The 24,330-nt window shown below is 47.7% G+C and overlaps 2 protein-coding genes and 1 long non-coding RNA gene across 8 annotated transcripts in view; 1 reads left to right on the plus strand and 2 right to left on the minus strand.

The window, feature by feature from the left end:
- Window positions 1-3,053, plus strand: part of LOC140848378 (uncharacterized) — a 26,074-nt gene extending 23,021 nt beyond the window's left edge. The window contains exons 2-3 of the long non-coding RNA XR_012129154.1: window positions 2,320-2,548; window positions 2,919-3,053. This is a non-coding gene — a long non-coding RNA (uncharacterized lncRNA). The remainder of the gene's footprint in view (window positions 1-2,319; window positions 2,549-2,918) is intronic.
- Window positions 820-19,454, minus strand: IL10RB (interleukin 10 receptor subunit beta). Of its 4 annotated transcripts, XM_073231413.1 has the most exons (8): window positions 19,215-19,454; window positions 18,373-18,460; window positions 17,890-18,013; window positions 14,464-14,621; window positions 12,160-12,326; window positions 8,314-8,461; window positions 5,622-5,779; window positions 820-1,535 (listed from the first exon to the last, which is right to left on the minus strand). In XM_073231413.1, exons 1-8 carry the CDS (start codon window positions 19,437-19,439, stop codon window positions 1,215-1,217), a joined length of 1,389 nt encoding a protein of 462 aa, XP_073087514.1. In that variant the 5' UTR covers window positions 19,440-19,454; the 3' UTR covers window positions 820-1,214. The 4 variants fall into 4 exon arrangements, with proteins under 4 accessions (XP_073087514.1, XP_036870503.2, XP_073087516.1 ...); XM_037014608.2 differs by lacking the exon at window positions 18,373-18,460 and having other exon boundaries at window positions 19,215-19,390; XM_073231415.1 differs by lacking the exon at window positions 5,622-5,779 and having other exon boundaries at window positions 1,206-1,535.
- Window positions 19,455-19,765: 311 nt separating this feature from the next.
- Window positions 19,766-24,330, minus strand: part of IFNAR2 (interferon alpha and beta receptor subunit 2) — a 43,660-nt gene continuing 39,095 nt past the window's right edge. For 2 of the 3 annotated variants that reach the window (XM_037014606.2, XM_037014604.2), the window contains one exon: window positions 19,766-23,444. In XM_037014606.2, the coding sequence (XP_036870501.1) occupies window positions 22,737-23,444 (708 nt within the window). In that variant the 3' untranslated portion in view covers window positions 19,766-22,736. The remainder of the gene's footprint in view (window positions 23,445-24,330) is intronic. The other variant, XM_037014607.2, reaches the window with a different exon arrangement.

The following is a 24,330-nucleotide window of genomic DNA, read 5'->3' on the forward strand; positions in this document are numbered from 1 at the left end:
GTCCACAGCAGGGATGGGGTGAATAAAGGGGTGTCTCCTTGTCTCCAGAGCCAGCTGCCTCCCACAGTGCAGGACCTGACAGCCCTCCTACCACTCCGCCTTTGGGGAGGAGGAGCTTACCTAGCGAAGCGAATCAGTTTCTCCCTTGTTCTAAGATTAGCCCCAGACCAGAGTAGGATCTTTGCAGGGGAACTGAGAACAGAAGATATGGTGCCTACTCCCTCACAATGCTAGTGAAAAACGATTAAAAAATACTGAACTATAAAACGAATGCAAGGAAGGTCAGCAAACTCCTGATCTTTCTCCCCACAATGCTTCACTTTTAAAAGCATCAAATTATTTGAAAAAAGTGTTTTTCCTAACTTGGGGGCCTTTGAGGCATCTGCTGTATTGGGCAATCTGGCACAGAGGAATGGACAGTTGTTGCTGACTGAAGTCTGCAGAGCTGAAGTCCCACACATGAGATCACGTTGCTAGTAAGAATGGCTACCCCTCACTGAGTGCTCGTGCCTACTGCATGGGCAACAAGACTGGACTTTTTCCTAGAGTATTGCTGATCTTTAGGTCTTTCCATTCCCATGTAGAGAGGAGGAAACAGAGGTCATGAGTGAATGTCTGAGGTGGAATTCGAAGCCCGGGGCCCTTTTATTCTTTGAAACTTCCTAGGCTGAGCGCCTGCTGCCATCAGACCCTCCCCTGACAGACAGCAGGTGGGGGTGAGGGAGTATCTGCTGAATGACTGGACATCAATGATGGCTGATGAGGGCCTCTTTCGGTATCTGCCAATCACACAAATGTGGTATCATTAACACATACAGATTAAATAGAGAATAAAACTTTAATAGAGCACCAGTAGTACATCAAACACGTACAGGTAGAAAAATAAATCCAGTGGAAGTGCCCCATGAGAACCCAAAGCCTGCACTTTGGATGGCGTTTGCTGACCACTTTTGAGATGAGGTGGTTTTTGGATCAGTCTTTTGGCAGTCTGGTCTGTTTTTATGCATCTCAGTTTTTATTCCTTTTAAATGTTTTTTGTTTTTCACCATTAAAACATGTTACTTATTAGTAGTGAACATAAGATGCTGAAAATTACACTGTCAATAGCCAGTTATTTTTTTCTTTTTTTATCATTAGAGTCTTTATAGAGCAGCAAGTTCCCAAAATGGATTATTTTTGCCATGTGAGCCTGTAACACGTAGCTCTTTGGTGGTTTAGATGTCGTGCGAGTCTGAGAGTTCCAGATCTGAGGTTTGCTCAGGTGGGCCTGGCCCTCGACTGCTGCCCGGATCGCCCGCAGAGGCAGACAGGAGAAGCAGCGTGTCACCGTACCCAGCTGAGTGCGCGTCTTTCTTGGAGGCCAGCTCGACGGGGCCCTGCCCAGACGGGGTCCTGGGGCTGTGGCCATCACCGGGGTTCTGCCTGCTGCTTTCAGACTCTTGTGTAATGACGCTCAGTTTGTCAAAAACTTCATTCTCATCAGAGAGCGGGAAGGAGAAAACCAGAAGCTGGCTGTGTTGAGGGCAGCCCAAAAACTACAGGAGGAAGAGACCAAATTTCATTATCAAATTCAACCATTTCTTTTCCTGGGCTTACAAAGGTTTTATCAAGAACTCCTGACTGTTTAAAAAAATTTGACAGTAACAATATGAAAGTTCCTCAAAAATTAAAAAACAGAACTACCATATGATACAGCAATTTCACCTCTGGATGCATACCCAGAAAAACTGAAAGCAGGGTCTCAGAGACCTAGACACCCATGCTCACTGCCGCACTGTTCCTAAGAGCAGAAGGGGGAAGCACCCCAAGCAGCCCCCGGGGGACGGCTGGGTAAATAAAATGTGGCCTAGTCGTGCACTGGAATATTGTGCAGCCTGAAAAAAGGCCAGAGTTTCTGACACCTGCTACAATGTGAATGAATCCTGAAGACAGGCTAAGTGAAATTAAGTCAGACACAAGAGAACAAATACAACCTAATCCCATTTATATGTGGTCCCTGGAGAGGTCAAATTCATAGGCAAGAAGTGCAAGGGTAGCAGGGGCTGGGAGAGAGGGGAATGGGGACTGACTTCCTGTTTAAGGGGACAGAGTTTCTGTCTGGGATGATGACCAATTTCTGGAGATGATGGTGGTGATGGCTGCACACTGGGGTGACCCAGAGTGAATGCACTTGACCCAGTGAACTGTACACATAAAAAATGTTAAGATGGTAAAGTTTATGTTCCCTGTATTTACCACAGTTTTAAAAAGGTGACGATAAATCCACATCATTGCTAAGTGACGGCAGGTCCTTCTCTGATGGATTCCCTTTTACACCAGGCCCAGGATAAACGTGTCTTGGAATAACAAACAGAAGCTCCCACGTGTCCTGTGGCTGAGCTGGGGGCCTTCTCTGTGCTCCCCAGCACCCTGCATGCCTCCTGGTTCAGCCCTCAGCCCTGTGCTGTCCAGTACGGTAGCTGCGAGCCACATGTGGCTACTGACCAGTATGTGCTGCACGTGTGAAATACATACTGGGTTCTGAAGACTTTGTACGAAAAAGGAACAGGTAAATATTTCAATAATTAAACAGAATATTGATTACATGTTGAAATATTGTGTCTATATTGGGTTACATAAAACATTTCATCATTTATTCTGTTACTAATAAACCTAATAATTTCATTTGTTCCTTTTTCACTTATTAAAAAAATGTAGCTACTAGCAAATTTATAACCTCTGTGGCTTGTGGCTTTGTTTCCTTCTAGCACATGTTATGGACACTGACATCAGTTTCTCTCCTCCCAGGAGAAAGGGCCAGTTACAGGCAGGAACCACGGTCTCAGCATCCCTGTCTCTCCTACTCTGGACCATGAAGATGCCCCTGTTTTTCCTGGAATAGCTGCTGATTTCATGTTCTCCATTTTCTTTTCTCGTAGGTCCACCAACACTCTTAATCTTCAGGATGAGATGCAGACACGTTCTTTAAAGCTCTGCATTGTAAACCTCTCCCCTCCAGCCACTGGCAGCCATCCTGCCCACAGGGGTGGGCTTGTCGGAACTCCCCTCTGCCGGTGGGAGGCGGGAAGGGGTAAGGGTCCTCATGTCCAGATGCAGTGGATTCATGACAATGGACTAGAAGCTACCCTTGACTCCCGGAGGAAAGGGGCAGAGGAGCGAGGAACAAGGGACGATGCACTAAACCTCAAGGAAGCAAGTATCAGGCTGTTCTCCGGGTTGGACCGGAAACAGCTCAGTGTGTCTAGGCTGGATAAACATCCCTATCACCTCAACTAAAAGTCTCCATCCCCAGGAAGTCTCCCTAAACTCAAAATTATTCTCAGCACTACGGCTAACAGATTCTCTACATTTATTGGCTGGAACCCAGTGAATGTCTGCTAGCTTCCTGGCCCTCTCCAGCGCCCCCGCCTACATTTCTCAGGTGTTACAGGGCCTGGCAGGCAGCGCTGCAGTTCTCCCAGCCTGGCAGGCCAGAGCTCATTCCAGAGGCCCCCTTCCCGTGCTTCTCTCTGGCTTTGATTTGCATGGTGCACGTCCTCCCCTCTGTCCTTTCCTGTCTGACCAGTCCTTTGATGGTGAAGCCAGGAGCAAAAATAGCAGATGAACAATTTTGCTTCCTCTTGGTTCTCATTTACGACACACCTTTACCCAGAGCAGAGGGCCGTTCCTTTGTGTTCTGCTGCTGCAAATGTGGCTCCTCAGAAGCTCACAGTGGACTCTTGGCTCATTCTGGGGCTGCAGGCTTGCTGGCACTCTTGTTAGAAGGTTCTAGCTGCTCTGAAAGTGTGTGGTCATGTGTCTCATTTTCCATCCATGGCGGATGCTGTGCGCCCCAGCTTCCCCTTCCTAGTGAAGGTGCTACTTCCCCAGCTTCCAGCAACATGAAGCTGAAGTGGCTCACAGCCAGGTACCTCTTGAGGAACTGCCCCCTGCAGGAGGGAGTGGCCTTGGTCAGGGGTACTTGTCCTCCCAGAGGCAGCCTGCAGCCATTGGCTGGTGTGGGGACAAGGCCTGGCATCAGCTGTCAGGACGGTACAGTAATAGGACCAGAAGAGCCAGAAGTGGACTTGGTAAGACACACACACTTCCGAGGGTGGGAGCCTTGCCCTGGGAAGACTGAGGGCCCTGCCACCTCAGTGAGGGTTCAGGGTCCCGTGGAGCAGTGCACGCCTGGATGTCCTCTCCAGGATGGGCCCGTCCTTGTACCGCACTCCTCCCACCGTCAGGGGGAAGCACCATGCTGGATGGGCCCCTGTGTCCTGCAGGCAAAGCACCCCTCACCAAGTGACAGGACTCCCGTGTGCGTGCAGCGACCCTGGGCAGGAGAAACCCCTGCAGAAGGGGGACTTGGAGCCAGCCACCCTGGCCACACCTCATGACTGGCTGATGCAGTGAGGCCTGGCACAGTCTACCAGTGACAACATGTCAGTGGAACTGATGAATGTGAAGTGGCCGTGCGTCCTGGCAGATCCTTGAAGGGTCTGTGTGGGGAAAGGATGCTCAGAGCAGTTCATGGCAAAGGCCAAGGGGAGAATCACCACGCAGATCACCATAGTTTGGGAGCCAGGCTGGGCCATGTGCAGTGGAGAATTATACCGTATTTGAGAAATAGCTCCTGGAGTGCTTTGGGGACCTGGGATAGTCAGGGTTCTTTGCCCCAGGACACCAGGACACCTAAAGTGACAGTCACAGGGCACGTCAGATCGACAGGTCCTAGGAAGGTGTCAGAGGGCCCACGTGCAGGTGGCCCAGCCTCCCCACCAGCCACCGCTGCCTCAGCTCACAGCCCGGCCAGTTAATATGGAGTTCACAGGCCCTCTTGCCTCAACTGAGGACATCTTTGAAGGGCTCTTCCAGCTCCTGCACCCCTCTGGGAACAGCTGAGGCCTCTGCTGTGGCTGCACAGCCCCTCCTAGCCCTCCGTCCCGCCGCCCCACTCCCTTGGAGGCATGGCTACCAAGGGTGCTCCCCTTAAGCCTCTTGAATGCAAACCTCCATCTCAGAGTCTGTTTCCCGGGGAACAAGACCAAAGACAGGTTCTTTTTGAGTCTGGGCCCATGTGGGTGTTAGCGTGTATCCGGGATTTCATTTCTCAGGGCTGCTTCAGGCCTAGTCTCTATCCAGATAACATCCTTTCTTCTTCCTAAACCTTCTGAAAATAGCTTTCCTAAAGTCTAGGAAATGCATCTCATGATTTCAATCACTCTCAGACACTCCCAAACTGAAATCGCACCTGTCCATCCCCCCTTCTCTCCCGGGCTGTTTGCTGGCATTCAGCCTAGTTTTCTCTCTCCCTCACCTCCTCCACTCTGAGCTCTGCCTTGTCTCCTCCTGCCCCAGCGCCACCACTGCTGTGCCCTCATGGCCTGAGCTTCGGGCGGGGAAGGCAGGAGAGGAACAAGGTCCAGGCTGGAGGACTTGGGGAACAAACCTTTGCCTCCCCCCTCAGGGCTATTCAGTGACCACAGATGCCCTGCAGGGGCTCCAGGGATGGAGCTGCGTGTCAGATGTGTGTCGCTCTCTGGAAGAACAGGCTGTGCTGAAGCACCAGCCCTGCCTTCACATGAAAGCTCCTCCCAGTCGGGTTTCCCAGTCCACGTCTGCGCCACCATCCTACCCACCTCTTTCAGGTGCTGTGGAAGCGAAGTCCCAGGGGAGAAGGTGGACTTGGTCTTCTTGTAAATGCACCACAGCAAGGCGAAGCAGCCAAGGAGAAACAGGAAGGCCAGGCACACTGAGCCTACAAGGACCACGATGGCCACCCAGGAGGGGGTGGTTTCTGCAGGGACAACAGGGTGTGTGACAGTCCTGTCTCATTCAGCTGGGTCCCAGTGACCCTAACACTATTTTCACCATCACAACCCAACGGTGAGTCTGAAAAGAGGCCCGTATGTTCCTCTGAGACGTCAACAGAGCACCTGCTCAAGGAGCCAGGGGCTTCCAGCCAGTGTCCCCCTTTCCTACCTTCTCCCAGGCCTGGTTTCTGGCATGATGGCTGACACGGACGGAATAAGCAAGAACTCTGAGCCACTTTATTACTCACAGGGTAGCAAGGAGCCTCCTACTCTGGATAAACCTCTTCTGCCTTGAAACAGAAAACAGGACTCTCCAGACCCCAGAGCCCCAGACAAACACATGTGCTAGGGTGCCTTGTACTGAGAATGTACTGATGACTGCGGGAGCTCCCGGCAGGAGCAGCTGCTCCCAAATCCCCACTCGGGACGCGGACTCCAGCGCAGCTTCCAGCAGCCCAAGGCTGCAAGCTGAGCTCCTCTCTGGAGAAACTCAAGATGGCCAAAGGAACTTGCCATTTGTTCCACGGACACCTGACCTTCCTTTCTTAGAAGGATGCATGTACTGTATTTCTTACTTATGCATTTACTACAAAAATATGTATGGCTGTAAATACTTCTTCTGTCCCTTTGAGACATATGCTTATCTCCTATAAGCCAGGAATGCCTTTCTCAAGGACCTGAAAGTCGTTCCTCTATAATGGCATCATTAGGAAGGAGTGGCTGGTCTCCCAGTCTCTGGAGGGCAGAAGCCTGCCTGATAAATGCCAGTCTCCCCTCCCTCCCTTCTTCCTCCCTCCTTCTCTCCCTCCCTCTCTCTCTCTCTGCATTGGGTGTCAGTTTCAGCTGCTATTTGCCAAAGTCTTTCACAATGACTTTGTAGACAAGGACACAAAATAGCTTGTATGACAGTTCACTGTACTCAGATGAGTGATCACTAGGGAACCAGTTAAGCAGTACAGAAAAAGCACACTGACAGTTTAAAAGACAAACTAGTGAGGACCCTGAAGCTCCTCCCAGCATATTGGTAAATGAGACGAAGCAAAACTGGGCAAGAAATAAATTAAATGACAAAAAACAACATTCACAAAGCACTTGGTAAGTAAAATGAACTAATGCAAGCACAGCATTGCGATTTTTCAGCACTGCGCAGTGACACAGAAGATGAAAAGTTCTGCTCTCTCTGGATGGAATTCTTTATCACCTTCCTCTGTATTTCGGTAGCCCCAGGTCAGCGCCTTGCTTCCAGAGGGGCCTTGCTAAATGAGAGCGGGCCCGCACGCATCCTTCTGTGGTCTAGCTGGCTGGGCCTCTCACAACATTCTTAATAATAACAAGGCCTGTTGTGCATGTGCTGACATATAGGCCATGAGTATTTTTTTTTTCAGTACATGAGTCATTTATTTATTTTTATTAAAGTATCCTTGATATATAATCTTATGAAGGTTTCACATGAACAACACTGTGGTTTCAACATTCACCCATATTACCAAGTCCTCACCCCTCACTGTAGTCCCTATCAGTGTGGTAAGATGCTACCGAGTCATTATTTGTCTTCTTTGCGCTATACTGCCTTCCCTGTGACCCACCTATATTGTGTTGGGAGTTATAGTGCCCCTTAGTCCCCCTCTCCTTCCCTCCCTACCCTCCCTCCTCAATCCCTTCCCCTTGGTAACCACTAGTCCCGTCTTGGAGTCTGTGAATCTGCTGCTGTTTTGTTCCTTCGGTTTTGCTTTGTTGCTATACTCCACAAATGAGGGAAATCATTTGGTACTTGTCTTTCTATGCCTGGCTTATTTCACTGAGCATAATACCCTCTAGCTTCATCCACATTGTTGCAAATGGCAGGATTTCTTTTCTTTTTATGTAGGCCATGAGTTTTTATCACCTTGTATCCACGTACCAGCGTTTTATGTAAATAATCAGTGTCTCAGCCAACTGGTACCCTCCCCTCTCTTCTCCTCCTTCCCTTCCTCCCTCTGTTTAAGAGACACCAGGTGTGCAGATGCTCTGCTGGACACTGCACACCTGTCTTATGTGAGGGACTGTGTTGAGGACCTGCCATCACATTTTATGAGAGTCCCTGAAACACGGTGCCCTAGCTGAGGGCAGTGAGGGGGTTCCCAAACTCTCTGTGTCTGAAGGGACTGGGGATGAGCAGCCTGGGAGGGAGAGGCTTCTGGGGGGTGTGCTGGGAGGTCCCGGCAGGACGGCCACGATTGCTCTGGGAGCCTGGGAACAGAACAAGGGGGGCAGAGGTGAGCTCAGGAGGCAGACCTCAGCTCCCTGGACAGAAGGTGCTTCCGTCTACACCTCTGGTCTAAGAGCGAAGGAGCCGCCTCAGAAGGTGCTGGTCTCCTTCCCAGCAAGAAGCCGACCGGTCAGGGCTGAACTGGGTCAGAGTCCACGCTGGGCGTGATGATAGCTAAGGGGCCTCCAAGCCTGACACCTGGTGGGCGTCTCTAACTATTGAAAATGCTCAGAGGAAGCAGAATTACAGATGGCACATCTCAGGACTCACCGGCCTTGGCTGTTTGCTCACAGACAGGCTCACTCCATTCTCCAGTTTTGTTCCGATCAGGAAGAAATCCTTGAACTTGAACACAGTAAGTTGTCCATGGCTCCAGATTTCTGAGCACCTCGAAGTCATATTGACAAGTAATTGAACACTAGTGACAAAGAAAAAAGTAAGAATGCCTCAGCAGTGAAGGGACACCACCATTTGCTTCCCCCTTACCAGTTATAATCTTTACTTCAGGCTCAAAGCAGGGAGAAGGAAGCACGTGCTCCTCTCAGTTCCTTTCCGGGCACCCTGACGCTGTTCTGTAGGATGGGGCAATGACTGATTGTCTCCTGACAGAACGAACATCTTGTTTCCTGAATTCTCTATTTTAAATGACAAACAAACAAACCATCCTACTTCCTTTTAAGAAGATACACCAATTGCAGGGGTTGAACTGTGTCCCCACCCAAATCCTTATGTTGAAGTCCTAACCTGTAGAACCTTACAAAGTGACTAAGTTGGATCTTGACAGAGCTAATCTTTACAGAGGGCACTGAGTGAAAATGAGGTCATTAGGGCTCTAGTTCAACATGACTCGTGTCCTAATAAGAGGAAGTCTGAACACAGTCGTGCACACAGGCAGAAGGGCATGTGAAGACGGAGGCAGAGATTGGGGTGTTGCTTCCTCAAGCCAAGGAACACCCAGGACTGCCAGCAACCCCGCAGCAGCTGGGGGAGAGGCTGGGGGCAGATGCCCCCTCACAGCTTCAGGAGCGACCAGCCCTGCTCACACCTTCATCTGGGCCTTCTGGCCTCCAGAGCTGTGAGACACTCCATTTCTGCTGATTTAGCTGCCCAGCGTGTGGTACTTTGTCACAGCAGCCCCAGCAACGATCATCTACATGAAGACTCAACATGCTTCTCCTTCTAAGTTGGGAGCGTGTTTCTGGCCCAGGAGCCTGGGGTTCTCCTCTGAATCACTTTACTTGTGCATCTGGGTTGCTTTTCCCCAGCGGCCAGCCGCTTTGGGGTCACATACCACAGCCTACCTCGGGGTTGGGGGTGACATCCCTGACTTATCTCAGTGTAATTTGAAGATAAGAGACCATAATTGATGATATAGTCCCAAATTTAAGAAACTAAAATGGCTTCTGGCAAAATAAAGTGAATTTAAGGGTATATACTACCTGTATTGCCATTATGCTCATGATTTCCTAATAGAAGGGCCCTATGTAAAACTTGTCACATGAACAGGAATGTCAGGAGAAAGTGAGCACAGACTTTTACTTTAGTAATTGGTTATATTGCTTTTGGGGCTGGCTTTGTTGACAGCTTGTCTATATTCCTTTATCGTATGAGAAGCTGAGCTCACAGAGGGCAAGAACTGGATTATACCGATTGAGCACATGAAGAGTGTGGTATATGACAGCAGCCCAAATGGAGTAAGAATATGGTGCCCTTTAAGAATGCAAATGTTTCCGAGAGGGTGGCAAAAATCTGGCCCCTCGCAGCATAAAAGGCTTTTGGAAAGTTTCTGTTTCTTCCTGATGGGAGAAAGCAAGAACATAAAACCCAAATTTGCCCAGAGGTGAAAGAAGGCTGGAAAATGCAGTCCCAGGAGACTTGAGCAGGTCCCTCCACCCCTGTGCCACCTTCTCGTATGGCTTAACTTCTAGTAATTAAAAACAAAATATCCTCGCTTGCATTTCTAGGACTCCAATACCTCTAAAACCTATGCTATTTTTTCAAAGACTAAGTTCAGAGGCTGACCCACAAGAAGGTGGCACAGGGAAGGGATCTGCTCAAGTCCCCCGTGACTGCCATTTGCCAGCCTTCTTTCACCTCTGGGCAGATTCAGGTTTTATCTTCTCACTTTCTCCCATCAGGAAGAAATGGACAGTTTCCAAGTCTTCTTTGCTATTAGTCTAGGGGCCTAATTTGTGGCACCCGCTCAGAAACATTTGCATTCCAAAAGGGCCCCGCAGGTTTATTCCTCTCGGGCTGCCATAATACATCACCACAGACTGGGTGACTTATAAACAGCAAATACTTGTTTCTCACACTTCTGGAGGCTGGGAAGTCCAAGATGCAGGCGCTTGCGGGTTTGGTGCCTGGGGAGGGCCCTCTTCCTGGTTCACAGCCAGCCATCTCCTCCCGGAGTCAGCATGGCAGCAGGGGCGAGGGGCTCTCGGGGGCCTCTTTCATAAGGGCACTGTTCCCATTCAGGAGGGCCCTACCTTTATGAGTTAATCAGCTCTAAGGGCCCCACCTCCTAAGAGCATCACCCTGGGGACTAGTGTTCCGCGTAAGAATTTGGGTGTGTGTGTTGGGGGGAGAGGGCGGGTGACACAAACATTCTGTTTGTGGCACCTATGAACTAGTGACAGTGCCAGTGCAGGCACCACTGAGGGAAAACGAGGGTGCAAGCCGCCCCTCCCACGCTCAGCGGGTCACACCAAGGGCTTCCACACAACCGGCTGCACTGACAGGCCACAGGTGTAACCAGAGGCCTGTCCTGTGCACATATTCCAGATAAGAAACTAAAGACAAACTGTGTTTTGCTTGGTGCAGGAGATACTCAGGCATGGCAACTGTGGAATCCCATCCGCAATGAAAGTACACCACTGACTCCTTGAGCAGGCCAATCCTGTCTTAGCTTTGCATCTCAGAGCTGAGCAGAGACACTGGCATTTGCTAAGTGATCATAAAACTCATTGTTCTATACTATTTTGTAGGCATACATTTCCTGACACTTGATTATAAGGAAAATTTTCTTTTCTATGAAGAAGGCAGATTCCTGCAGCACTTAATGGAGCATTTTGTGGGAGGAAATAGTTAAGATATTGGAGGGCTATGCAGTAGGCACATGTAAATTTAATTACATCATTACTACGACAACATACATGGTGATCCTTTCCTTCCAAATTCTTGAGAATTATGTGATAAGGCAACTTTAACGTAGAGAAGCTAACATATATGTAAGTTACATAACATATATGTAAGTCAGTTTAGAACCACAAATGGCATTCAACTCAGAAGCACTAATTAAAAGAATAAAATTTGACCAAAGATGAATGACAACAGCTTTAACATGTCCACATCGGGGGAAGGAAACCTCATGTATTGACCATATACAGTGTTCAGATAATGGGACAAGGTTATTTTTTTCAGTATATCGTTAAATTTTCTGACAATCCTATGACATGGGTTATAATTTATTAATAAAGTGGGTTATTATGCCCATTTTGCAGATATGAGGAGGCTGAGGTCAAGAACGTGACCAGACTCACACAGTGGCAGGAGCAACCTTCCAACCAGGTCTCTCCATGTCCAGTTCACGTTTTTAAAGGAACTGCCCCCTGAAGAGAACAGCAAGCACGAAAAAATGGGACAGATACTGTGATACTGTGCATGTGGCACTCAGGGGTGGGCTGCCCTGACCGTGGCCTTGACTGTTCTGTGGTATCCGTGGGACAGAGGGGTTCATGCCATGAACAGCAGTCACGGAGCAGATCACCTGACTCAGGTGACTCAAAGTTCCCCCAGCCAACCTCTAGGTCAGCTCTGCCTTCTGCCAACTTCCCTCCAGGGAGAGAAAGGCCTGCTCCCACTGCCCAGCACCCTGGAAGTCAGCTTCACGTGCTTCCCTTGTGGCCTGGAAAGCACAAGCCAGATACTGGCCACCCCTCAGAATGGGAAGCTTCTGGCACTCAGAGCACCAGGCCTCAGATCCTCTGGACTGTAAGGTGCTACCACCTGGCAAGGTGGCACCCTGACCTCTTCTCTCCATCTTCATGGCCTCAGACCAACACTGAGTGAAACAGAGGGCCTATGTCTGAAATGCGTATGATTCACTGAGCTTACCTTTTCATCAGAGCCGTTTTTCCAATATTGCACATTATAAGCCCACGAGTTGTAAATATTCCTCATGGTCCATGTTTCAGGTTCATTCTCAATATTTGGGGCTAAGAAACGCATATGTAAAGAATTAGCAAGTGCTTCTACTTGCATTCCAGGAGGCCCAAGAATGGCTAAGTATGGGAACAAAGCAGAATGACAATCAAAAATCACGTTTTAAAAGCATTGATATTTATTTTTCGTAACTATGCAAATCAGTCTTCTGAAGTACTCTGCTCTCTGAAGTACCAGCTGTGACGCTGATTGCTGTGATATGGCTAAGGAGGATACCTGAATTTTGCTTCTTAAAATAAATCGGATAACCTTTACCTTTTGTTTATCAGGTTTAGTCCAATTATGTTCATTGTGATTCCTGATACATTTGAAATTATTCCAACTATATATTTTTTTGTTTTCTAAAAAGACTTTTTTTTGGCTTGTTTCTCTCTTTTTTTTTTCTTTCTTTTGGGTTGAATTTTATTTCCTTTTCTGGGTTGGAAGCTACAGATGGTATGTTTAGTATTTTTAGTGTTTAACATATAATTAAACATATACATTTCTAACAAGGGCTGAAGCTGTTCCCTCCTAAATGCTCTTTTACTAGATATTCATGTGGCTGGCCCCTTCACTTTGTTCAGGTCCTGGTTCAAATGTCACTTGCTCAGAGAGACTGTCTCTTACCACCCTATATAAAGAGCAGCTCCTACTACTTCCTGCCCCAGTATCTTGGTGTATTTTCTTGACAGCCATAGTAAATATCTGTCATAAACTTTGCATCTTGTTATTATGTCTTCCCCATTAGAACATATGCCCCCTGAGGATAGAGATTTTGTCTTGTTTGCCACTATAGTTTCAGCACTAAGGATGTGCCTGCCACATAGTTGGTGCTCAGTAACAGCTGTAGAATGAATAATAAATGGCTCTGGGCATGCATGCTATCTGAGTTATATTCTATATTCTTTTCTGGCTGCTGTTATCTTTGGGGGTCTGCTTGTACCCCATTTTAAATCCATTGGTAGCTAAAAACCAGATAAGAAAAGTTGTGTTTTTTCCAAAGCAAGTGTAAATAGGTTCTACATGATATCTTGAAACATTTTCCTATCATATAAATTTCAAGAGGCAAATATCCACTGTAGGCTAGTTATTGCTAAGAGCATGGATGGAGGAGCCTGGTTCTGAATCCTTGCTTGGCAGCTGTGTGATCTTTGGGCAAGCTTCTTATCTATTCTGTATCAGTTGCTAAAGGGAGGGTCCGTAGATGAGCCCTGAAATAGGATTTGGACAAGTCAGACCTGGCAAGTCAGTTAGCAGTTAAACGGGCAGAAACGTGTACTGTGTTTGGAAACCTGACTACTGTTAAGCTGTTTGTATTTTTTTAATATGTGTTTTTTCTTAGTTTTTAAAAAGATACTGTTAGAAAGGATAAGACATCTTCGATAATTTCTGACTCCAGAAATTAGAGTTTTTTGTGCAAGCTTGAGATGGAACTGGGAAAGGGCAGAAGGGCATCCTGGCTACATTCCTGACCAGAGTGGGCAAAGCTGTGGGAGGCATGGGGTTCCAGAGCAGGGGAGAGATATAAAGACCCCTCCCCACACAGAGCCAGTCCCTCTATTGCTTCTGTCTACTCCTGGCAAGACTGCACCTCAGTTTTGTTATAATCCCTTATCCCCTTATTCTCAGTTGCTATATAGTCATTTCACAAGTTTTCAATTCCTGATGTTTTAATTATGTTCATCTCATGCCCTCTTGTGGGTCCCCATGACTCCCTGGATCTAACCTAGGAATATTCTTTTTAATGCTTACCAGCAGCCTGACCCAGTACCTCTGCCATTAGCTGTTTCCATCCCTCTGTTCTTCATTCTGGGTAAGCTAGCTGTCTGCATCTCGTCATCCTGCCTAGAATATCCTTCATTCTTACAATCACCCTTGTGTAGGTCATGATTCCAAACTGACTTCCAGAAAATGTACTACATTAATCCTTTCAGCTTTTCTCATTAACAGCACTGGCCCTGACTCATACTTACTCTCAAGGCATTAAAGTTGCTCAATTTATATCTAATCATCTTATTGGATTTATAACTATCCTTTCCTGTCTCTCCCACAGACTTCTTGAAGGCCTCAGTCCCCTTTATTATATTCCCTAAACTTGTTGTGCAAGACCATCCACTTTGTGGGCATTCCAAGAATTCTTGCGGGTGGGCCAACCAATGGGGAAAAATCAAGGCATGATGACAACATTACGGTGAAATGGAAAACAAAGTGGCTTACTGTCATCCACAGGACAGAAGGTGATGTTTACCCAGTCTGAATGCTCGCTGGCGAATTCAGCCCTGACTCTCAAGGTGTGGTCACCATACTTGGAAAGACTTGAGAAATCACATTCCTTCAAGGAAGTACTTGTGCACATATCTTGGAATTTCCTATAACTATGAAATCAGAAAAATAATATTACAAGAGTCTTAACTCCAGGCTCTCTGAGGCTGACCAGTGCTGTATTCCCTGCTGCCAAAGGGTAATGGAGGATAACGAAAGAAAAATACAGCAAATTCTTAATCACCAATTTTGATGAATAACATATATGATTTATATGAGGGCTTCCAAACTGTGCTCTAGGGGACCGTAATGATCCTTGAGATATGTTTCAAAAATAATCTGTCCTATAGCCAACTTGGGGTGAATGATAAAGAGGTGTTTGTCTTCATGACAGAACTCGGAGACTTTCGTATCCTAACGAGCATGTGCCTCTCTAAAAAGGGTTTGAGTATGCAACATATTTGACCAAGAAAGCTTCTGTCCTTGATTATACATTTCTGAAAGCAGTGGACAAAGTCTGTTAAATATTGATACACAAAGATTAGCCAAAATAAGTATATTACAATGACAAATCATGTCCTATAAATGACTATTGTTGCAATTCCTCTGGAAAAATTAGAAAACAATTTGTTGACCTTAGATCTCAGGCCCTGACCCCAGCCTTTGAAGGGAGGGTGTCAGGAATGTAAACAAGAAGAAAAGGGATGTTTGGGAATACCAACCACGTGCGTGTAACCTCACAACAGCCCAAGGATGGGTAATTAGCTCCATCTGACTTAAAGAATCCCAGGGTCTTGTCTTACAAAAAGTGAAGACTGTCTGTCTGGTTCCTCGGTGCACCTTCCTGTCTTGACGAGTCAAGTTAGCTGCTCTTGGAGGTGACAGTGAGGTGATGGTGATGAAAATAATCACAATCAACACCTGTCAAGTGCTTAGGTATCAGATAGGGTGCTAGGTATTTTCTCAGTCGATTTTCACAACCCCAGGAGGGCAGGACTGAAACCATTCCTGTTTTATAGATGAGGCACAGTGGGGAGAACCTAAGACTCTTGCCAGTGGGACTCAGATCTGTTTAACTTCAGAGCCCACACAGTCTCAGGCGCCATGGCACACACCTCACCGCATTCTTAGCCATGCCCAGAACAATCTCTTGCAGAAAAGCAGCTTAGTGATAATTGGGCTTATACTATTTTACAACCTGCTTTTTTTCACTTAATATACCACAAACATTCTGCAAATCTATCAACTCTTCATGAATGCCTAATAGCCCATCATTTGGGAAATTCAGGGGTCATTTCATTAAGGGCTTTTTTTCATGTATGGCCATTTCCTTCATTTAAACTAATCCAGCAATTGGCTGGAACCAAGGGTATTTCAAAAGTTGTTTCGCAATAACTTCTCTTTCACTAGGTTGTTTTTATTGAGTTAAAAAATACTTTTCTTCCCATTCAATAGGTATTATGTCCAATTCCCCATATTTACATCTAACCTTTTTAGATGTTTCCGTATTAGAATCACTAATACATTCTCTGTATTAGTGCCCCTCTGGTCACCCCTACCCAATGCACACATAAGAGAGTTTGTGCTATGCAGCCACTCAGGCTGAATTTTAAATAAACCTTTACAGAGCCATGGAAGAGTAATCAGAATTTTTAGGATCGTACTTCTTTCCCCCAGGACACAGCTAGCACAAGTTTTGTTCTCCTCGGCACCTGCCATCCTGGGTCTGCGCCTCCATGCTAAGGAGATCTGGAACCCGGGCACTGACCCTCGTGTTACTGGGAAGTCACTGAACCCTCACCAGCAGAGACACCCCAACGCAAACACCTCTGCTGCAAAGGCACAGCACAGAAGGCTAAGCTACAGGGGACAGTGAGCGGGAGGGGAGTTAATTTTCCACAGTGAAATCTCTAGAGCTATTAAGATCGCATGGAGGAAACAGAGATGAGACTGTCATACCAATCAGTGCGAGACAACAGAAAACACGCCACAGGAAAAGAATAAGGAGCAGTATGCCTTTTCTTGAGTCTTTGGGAAAAGTGACAAGTGTGGAATTTGAACACCTGCTGCTGGCATACAGCCTGCAGAGGAGATGAAAGTATAGCCTCAATGTTAAAGTGGCCAATCTTGATGACTGTACTGTGGTGATGTGAAAGATTACCCTGGTTTTTACAAAATACACACTGAAGTCTGAAGGGGCAAAGGGCATGATGCAGGAGAGAGACAGACAGGCAGAAAATGTGGCAAACTTTAAAAAGTGGTGAATCTGGATATAGGCTGTTTGGAGCTTTGTACTGTACTTGGAATTTTGAGGTGTTCTGTTAGCTTGAAATCATTTTGAAGTGAAAAATTTTTTAAAAAAGTAAACAAGGACTATCTTATTCACCTTTCTCCTCCTTCTCTGACTGAGGCCTTGGGTATGTTTGTACAGTAAAGCTGGATGAGCAGGAGAGTGGGATTAATGGATCACAGACCCATATTTCCTCCTGCTACACAGAAGGAATTGCCCATCTTTGCAAGTTTCTGAGCCGCACTGGAAGCAGGTATGATGGCTCACCAGCCTTTGGCCTCCTGCTGCTGTTTGCATCTGGCATTACTGTGCTTCACCAGCAGTCCAGCCTATGGTACATGGTGGCAGGCTGCTAAGGGAGAACTGGCACAGGGAAAAATCGATAGGCAGGGTGGGGACTGGGTCAGGGCACCACTGAGATACTTGTCTTAGGTGACGTTCACCCTTCCTACATAAGCCTTTGCTGTTTTCAGAGAACAGAGCTTTTAACAGCCAGCAGCTGTCTTACTTTCAATTTCAGGATATAGCCACTAAGTAACTGAGCCACCACTATGCAAACAATCTGCACCCAACAGCACCCAGGTGCGCTGTTATAATCAACGAGCATGGGGATGGGTGGTAAGATGGCAAGGGCCTTCCTAACTGCTTTGCATACCTTGGTTTTCTTGTATGGCTTCCACTTGTACATTGTTGATTTCTAGCAATATGACTCTAATAACCGGAGATGCTATGACATTTTTTTCTCCAAAAAAACATCAAATGTGACAAGTGTCATACTGCAGTAGGCTACCACTGTGGCCAATGAAATCCACACCCATGTGATAAAATATCTGTTTTTACCAGTGGCCCTGCAATGGTCAAACCATGAAACATCAGAAGAAAAAGTGAAGAAGAGTGTGCCTGCCCATTTTCAGGGAACAGAGCTTTCATAAGAATTTCAGGGACAGGAAGAAAAAAGCCAGCAGGGGGTTCCCCATGGACTGTTACAGTAACTCAGTGGCAGCAGTCAGACGCTCTCCTGTGGTCTAGCCCAGTGACTAGCCTGGGGCCCCCATCCTCTGGTGTCTTCATGCCAAGTGTCCCAGACCCACCTTTGGTACTGAGCTGTGAAGGTCAGGTTCCCTTTGGGAAAAGCAGGCGACTCCCATTGTAGAATGTTCTTGAAATTAACTGAATGTATTCTGACAGTTTCAGGAGGGGGTACCATTCCTAATGCTGTAAAAATAAAGGGGAAAAGTTTGCAACTTTTTTCTTCAAACATGCTGCCCCCCAAAATGTCCATACCCAACACTCCCCTATGGGCCCTGTGTCTTCAAGTGGCCACATGCATGCAGGAGAGAAAGACATGTTAGCAGTACTGAGCAATCTGGATTTTATTTCAAGAGCCAGAGAAGGAACTGCTAGGTAGGGGAGGTAGGGTGGAGAGCAGGGTGAAGTGGGAACCCATCGGGGGTGGCCTGGATTTGGGTGGTAGTAGAAAGGTGGGAGGGGTGGGTAGATGGATTTCAGATATATTCCCAGAGATATGAAGTCCAGACTTCCTGATACATCGAATGTGGAGAAGTAGTTAATACCCATTCCTGGCTTAAGCATCCGATGCCCTGATTGGGGCTGGAGGCAGAAAATCAAAAGTCCCATTTTAGCTGCATTCGGCTCCAGATGCTGGACAGACATATAAGTAGAAATGTCAGAAGGAGCTGGACGAATGAGCCTGGAGCACAGAGGACAGATCTGGGCTAGAGATAGAAATCATTTTTAAACTTTCCAAAAGAAAATGTTAACCATACACAAAAGCAAAAGCAGAGAGAAGAAATATAAACCACCGCTGATCCGTCAACCAACTAGTGCCAAGAGATACAAACTTCATTGTCGGTGGAGCTGGTCTTCAAAGCCAGGGTTTTGCAGATAACCCCCTAAAGGGATAGTGCAGGGGAAGATATCAGAGGGCTGGGGCACAGAGACCTGGCCTTACAGAGACCTGGTAACGGCGGCGGGCCCTGAGTGGAGAAGCCTGAGAGGTCGGAAAACTGGCCAGTGTGGTATCCCGGAAGGCCGGGGAGGAGGTCATCAGAAAGGAAGGGTCCATCGCGGCTTGAACCGGGGCAGGCCATTTGGAGGAGGGCAGAACTCGGAAGCCACAGCGCTGTGGCCGGAGGGAATTCAGGTGTCGGGGTGCCGAGGGCTGAATGGGAGGCCCTGGCGGCCCAGCGGGGCACTTAGGCGCGCCTATGCGGTCCGCCCGGGGGTCGCCCTTGGGCCCATCGCTGCCCGGAGTAGCGGCCGCGCCTCGCGATGTCCAAGCCCATCTGGGACCGGCACGCGGCGCGGCGGCAGGACCGGGTCCCGGGCAGGCAGCCGGGCTCGGGGGTCGCGCGCCTCGGAGGCTGCCCGGCGCCGCCTCCCGCGAACCCCTCACCTGACAGCAGGAAGCAGCCGCCCAGCCATCGCCATGGCGCCATGGTCGCGCCAGCAGAGCGGAGGGCGCACGGGGGGGTGGGGGGCCTGCGGGCAGCCGCCGGGCACACGCCCCCGTGCCCGAGCCCGCAGCGGCCGGCCGCCCTGGCCCGAGGTCTCTTCCGGGAGCCGGCGGGGCGGGGCCACACGAGGCCCCGCCCCCGCCGCGGGATTGGCCTCTGTCCATGGCTGAGACCTCGCTCCGCCCTCTGCAATGGGAAACACGGAGAGTGCAAGGGATTCCGGATTGGGGGACAACCCTGACATTACGTAATCTTTAAAAGAAGTGTAACAGCCCAGGGGAGCCTCCTCAGCTAACCCAGAGGTTGAATCTGGGCTGGTGGAAATGTGGGTGGTGATAGTTTTTCTTTACACCATTCAGTATTCTCCAGTGAACTGGCACTGCCTCCGTAATTCCTTCTCTCCACAGATAAACTGATTTTAAAGCGCTTCATTAGCAAATCCAGTTTGAGAAGTTCTTCTTTACACCCAACTCCACCAGGGATACACAGCAACACAAAACCAAGACATTTATTTTGGCAATAACTCGTTCCTCTCACGGGACTGGTGAGAAAGATTACTGTTTGTAAACCTGTACAGTGGTGAGGTTGGAAAACCCGGAGCAAGGCAAGTACTGGGTGATGTAAGGCACTGCCTGAGGTCTGAGGCCAGAACCGTCCATGGGAACGCCAGCACAGGGATGTCCGCATGGCCCCCGCGGAGTACCGCCCAGAGACAGGGCGAGCTTTCTGCAGTCCCAAAGATGCCGGCAGAATCACAAACCTGCTGCATACTTACATTCTCCAATGAGAAACAGCTTGAAAGGCATCACCAAGCTTGTATGAAAAAGTATGTATTATCATTTATCAACATCCAAACATTATACAAAATTAAAAAACACATATGTACACTCATATAGACACATAAATGCAGCCATAAAGAGGCTACCCCAAAAGATCACTCTGAAAATCTCTCAAAACAAGATTGATGCATTCAGGATGTATATGAGGAATTCCCTTATGGGATTTCATTAGACTATTAAATAAGGCTTACTCTTTTTAAGGCCCTCACCTTTGAGTTACTTTAGAGCAGTTACAAAAATATCCTACTCAGTCTTTGAACAAGAACTAATAAAATTTTTGTTTTTTCCCTTTTGGATGGCTCCAGAAGAAAGGTCCCAGAACCTCCTCTTGACATGAGGACAGAGATTGGAGGGTCCTACTGAGGCAGGGCAGGGACATGGAACAAACATGATTAACTTTTCCTGCCTATGATGAAAAATGCTGATATATAAACAGTATAGTAAGCACAGGAGGGACCCCATCTTAAGGCTAAGATTCCATTTTAAAAAGCAGAGAGTTGAGAAGATTCCTAACACATTCTCTGGCAATCAGACAATAACCTAACAGCCTATCTTAAGGCAGGGCAGGCAGTCCTGACTGCTATGTTCCCACTACTTGAGGGTAACCACTATCTTGGAGGAAAACAGGATAAATAAATTCCTTGTGTTGGGTTAATTTAGCAGAATCAGCTGGAGGAGTGATAATAAAGGAGACATGGTGTCTCTCACCAGATAAGCACCTTAGGACCAAGTCAAGCCTATGCCCAACAACCCCCTCACTGCCCTTTGCCCCATTCTTGAAAGCCTTAGAAAAGAAACCCCAAACTTTCAGTGCGCCTCCTGAGGATGCCCGCACTTTCCTTTAAGTGTGTACTTTCAAATAAAGCTTTCTCACTGCTCAAATTATTGTTTTGTCTCCTTGCTATTTCACTTTATTTCCAAGTCTTCACTCTGTTCTGCTTTACTCCTAATGAGTAGGAAGGGGCTGCTAAATTCAAGATTTGGGCCTGCATGTTTCCATTGCCTGGGTGACCCGGATGAAACTGCAGCTGTGTGATCTGCTCTCAGTAGCCTGCCTGAAAATCTCCTTTGGGAAACTCTTGAGAACATAATCTCACTCCATCATGTGCTCCGCGGCTGCAAATCCTGGAGTGGTTGGGGCTATTCCCCATGCAGTGCAGATCCCAGCAGACACAGGATGCCAGGTGACCCTGGCTTCAGGAGTTGGCAAGGGAATCTGTCCTAGGCCAAGAACTTTCCCTCTGCACTTTCCTATTCTCTGCTCCCTGCCAGGCAGCTGTCATTTCCTACTGCTCTCACTCTAACGAATTCCCTCTTTACCTACATTCTGACCTCCTTGAGAATTCTTCCTCATTCAGAGTCAAGACCCCTCCCCCGTCCAGGCTGAGGTTTCTCCTAGTGCTTCACCTAGAGTGCAGGGAGAGACCCCCCCAGGTGCAGCTGGGCAACATGATGCCTTTCATCACTCAGGCAGCAGTTCTGGGTTGTAGTTCCTACACCAGAATCTTTATTCCTGTGTATTTTCTAATAGTTCTCCAGCATTGTAAGATCTTGGAGATTTCAGGCCAAACCCTGTATTTCACAAATGAGGAAATTGAGGCTCAGAGGCTAAGCCCAGTGCCCAGGACCACACAGTGAAATGTCAGCAGAGTCAGATCTCGTCATGTTTGCTACATCATATTCTAGAATGTTTCTTCTCCCCTTTCAGCCCCATTCACAGGAACTGTTGTCACACATAGGACATTTGGAATCAGCGCACACAGCATTTCTTAAATTATTAAAAAGGATCTGTAGACATTTCTTCTGAAAACTTTGAAGCATTTTTGCATTTTGTTCTCTCACTTACTTAAAAATCTTAAAATATGATTATTGACATTCTAGCCTTCTCCTTCATGCAAATGTTTCCTTTTAGTTACCTGCTTGTGACTAGAGTTACTTGTGTGTGCAATCTGTCTTCCTCACTAAAATCAAGGGGCTGAGAATCCAATTCTAACGACAGAATATGATATCTAGGAAGTGCCCAAGATTTGGCTGGATCTCAGGTTCCAGCTCAGAGCATGTGCTTCCATTTCCTCTGTGTCTCTTTCCTTTCCCCGGGTTGCCCTCCCTCCCTCTTCCTTTCCTGCCTGCTTTCCAGCTCCTTCCTTGAGCCTGCTAGGCTCAGCACTGCTGAATGCTGCTGCCATGAACCCTTGGTGTCTTCCTTTTCTTTCCCCACTTCCACCTTGGCCCAATTTAATTGTTTCCCAGAAATCTTACAGGGCCCTGGCCCATCCCTGGAAACCACAGGGAGCCTTGCTCCTTACTCTGGGAAACATGGTATAGAAACATTATAAATGCCCAAGAGTAAAGGGAGCTGGCAGGGCATTTTCCCTTCAAAGTATAGCACTTTGAACATGTAAACAAAGCACTGGGTGATTTTATGATAAAGTACCACACTTCCCAACTCCCTTCCACCCCACTGGGAATGTACATCAGTGACATCACCAGGAACCCCGAGCGGACTACAGTCTCCAACTCCTGGCCCAGAGAACACTGCAGACCACAAAGGAGCAGGTGACAGTGCAAAGAGGGAGACCCTTGGAGGTACTGTCAGTCCAAATTCATTAAATGTTTTTGGCTTCATCTCATTATATAACCATCCCCAATGTCAACATCTGACTCAGAAGTGTCGCTTTTATTGGAAGAAGCATCTTCAGGCCACAGGCACTCTGCAGCGGGGCCAGGGAAGGGTGGCTGTGTCCTGTCTCCACTAGCCACCAGAAGGCTTTCTGCTTCATCAAGATCCATTTCATCGGGACCCTCCAGGTAGACTGTCTCTTCTGGAAATGATAACATTGCAGGGACTTCTGAGTCGTCATCAAGAACCCTCACAAACACGGAGTTTAAATCCACGTTGAAGGCAATTCTGTCCCCAGACCCCTCAGTGGAGCTGCCATCCTCCTCGGAAAAGGGGTCCTGCAGCAGACTGCCTCTCCCCCTGTACGCCTCACTTGTGCATTCTGACTGCCAGGGGCTCGGCCCTGGGGCCATGAGGGGCTCAGTGTCAGCGTCGGGCTCAGGCAGGCCAGGTTCCTCAGCATCTGAGTCGATGCAATCCTCTGAGGGGGCTGCGGAGGTGGAGGCTGGACACAGAGGCCTGCCTATTAGGCCGTGCATGGTATAACCGCCTGCACTTGTCCGGGGGGCTGCTTCGTTATCGCTGTCACTTTCATCATAATTATAATCCCACACTCTCTTCTTTCTGTTAATATGAATGACCTCTGCTATAGCCACAGCTTCCAGTGGTGGCAGCTCAGGAAATACCCAGCCCGACCTGTTACAGAAATTCTGTAAAACAAAGAAAAGTCTATCAATTCTGATGGTTTAGTCTTTATTTTTTGACATAATAAACCTTGAATGAGATTCACTGCATGGTAATGAGGATGGTGGTGATGATAACAATAGCTAGCTAACTATTAAACAGTGTTCGCTGTTGGCCCAGCACTGCTCTCAGTACTTTACACGTGTTATAATTTGTTTTACCCTCACAGCTGCTCTAAGTAGGCTTACTTATTTTGTCTCCACTTTATAGATGAGAAAATGAGGTGCAGATATTAAGAAACTTGCTCAAGGTTCATGTACAGTGAGGGATAGAGGCTGGATTTCAAACTGGGCCATTTGTCCACAGCACAGACTATGTTCTGGCCCTCTCCTTCTTTATTCTCTCTCCTCACTGTTTCTGGAACATCTGGGGAATGTGTCCATTTAGGCTAGACAGATTTCAATTCTGCATTGCCAAGACATTCTTAAGGGATGTCAAGGAACTATGGGTGAGGAGATACTCTAGTGAGCTGATTCCATTGGAGTCAAACTCCCTGGACTGCAGAAACAGATGATGCCTAAAGGATCAGAGATGAGGGGGGTGGGAGACTGAGACCAGTCTTTGGAAGAAAATACTTCCAGGACACAGTGCGGAAGGAGAGTAAAGAGAATACGAGGCAGGCTGAGTTTTGTTCTGTTGGTGGGTCCTGCCTCCAGGTTGACTGTGGGGTGAATGGTCAAGGGATGTCTTTCACAGACCTGGAATGTCAGCATCCTCCTCCTCCTCTGTTCCCCTATGCCTGCCTGGGCTGCCCAAATGGACAAACCTGCTCTTGCCCTACTCTGCCCTGACCCAGCCTTTGGCTGAACCTATTAGGTTGCCTACCTTTTTCCTTTATTGGTTCATTGGACC

This window comes from Manis javanica, chromosome 3, assembly GCF_040802235.1.
Source record: "Manis javanica isolate MJ-LG chromosome 3, MJ_LKY, whole genome shotgun sequence".
Taxonomy (NCBI): Eukaryota; Metazoa; Chordata; class Mammalia; order Pholidota; family Manidae; genus Manis; species Manis javanica.

Excerpts from the sequence above, each read along its gene's own strand:
- IL10RB (XM_073231413.1), bottom strand. The coding sequence starts at position 19,439 with ATGGACAGAGGCCAATCCCGCGGCGGGGGCGGGGCCTCGTGTGGCCCC. Across the intron at positions 14,622-17,889 it reads TTCACAGCTCAGTACCAAAG|TTATAGGAAATTCCAAGATA; the intron begins GTGGGTCTGGGA and ends CTGATTTCATAG. Across the intron at positions 8,462-12,159 it reads AAAACGGCTCTGATGAAAAG|TGTTCAATTACTTGTCAATA; the intron begins GTAAGCTCAGTG and ends CTTTGTCACTAG.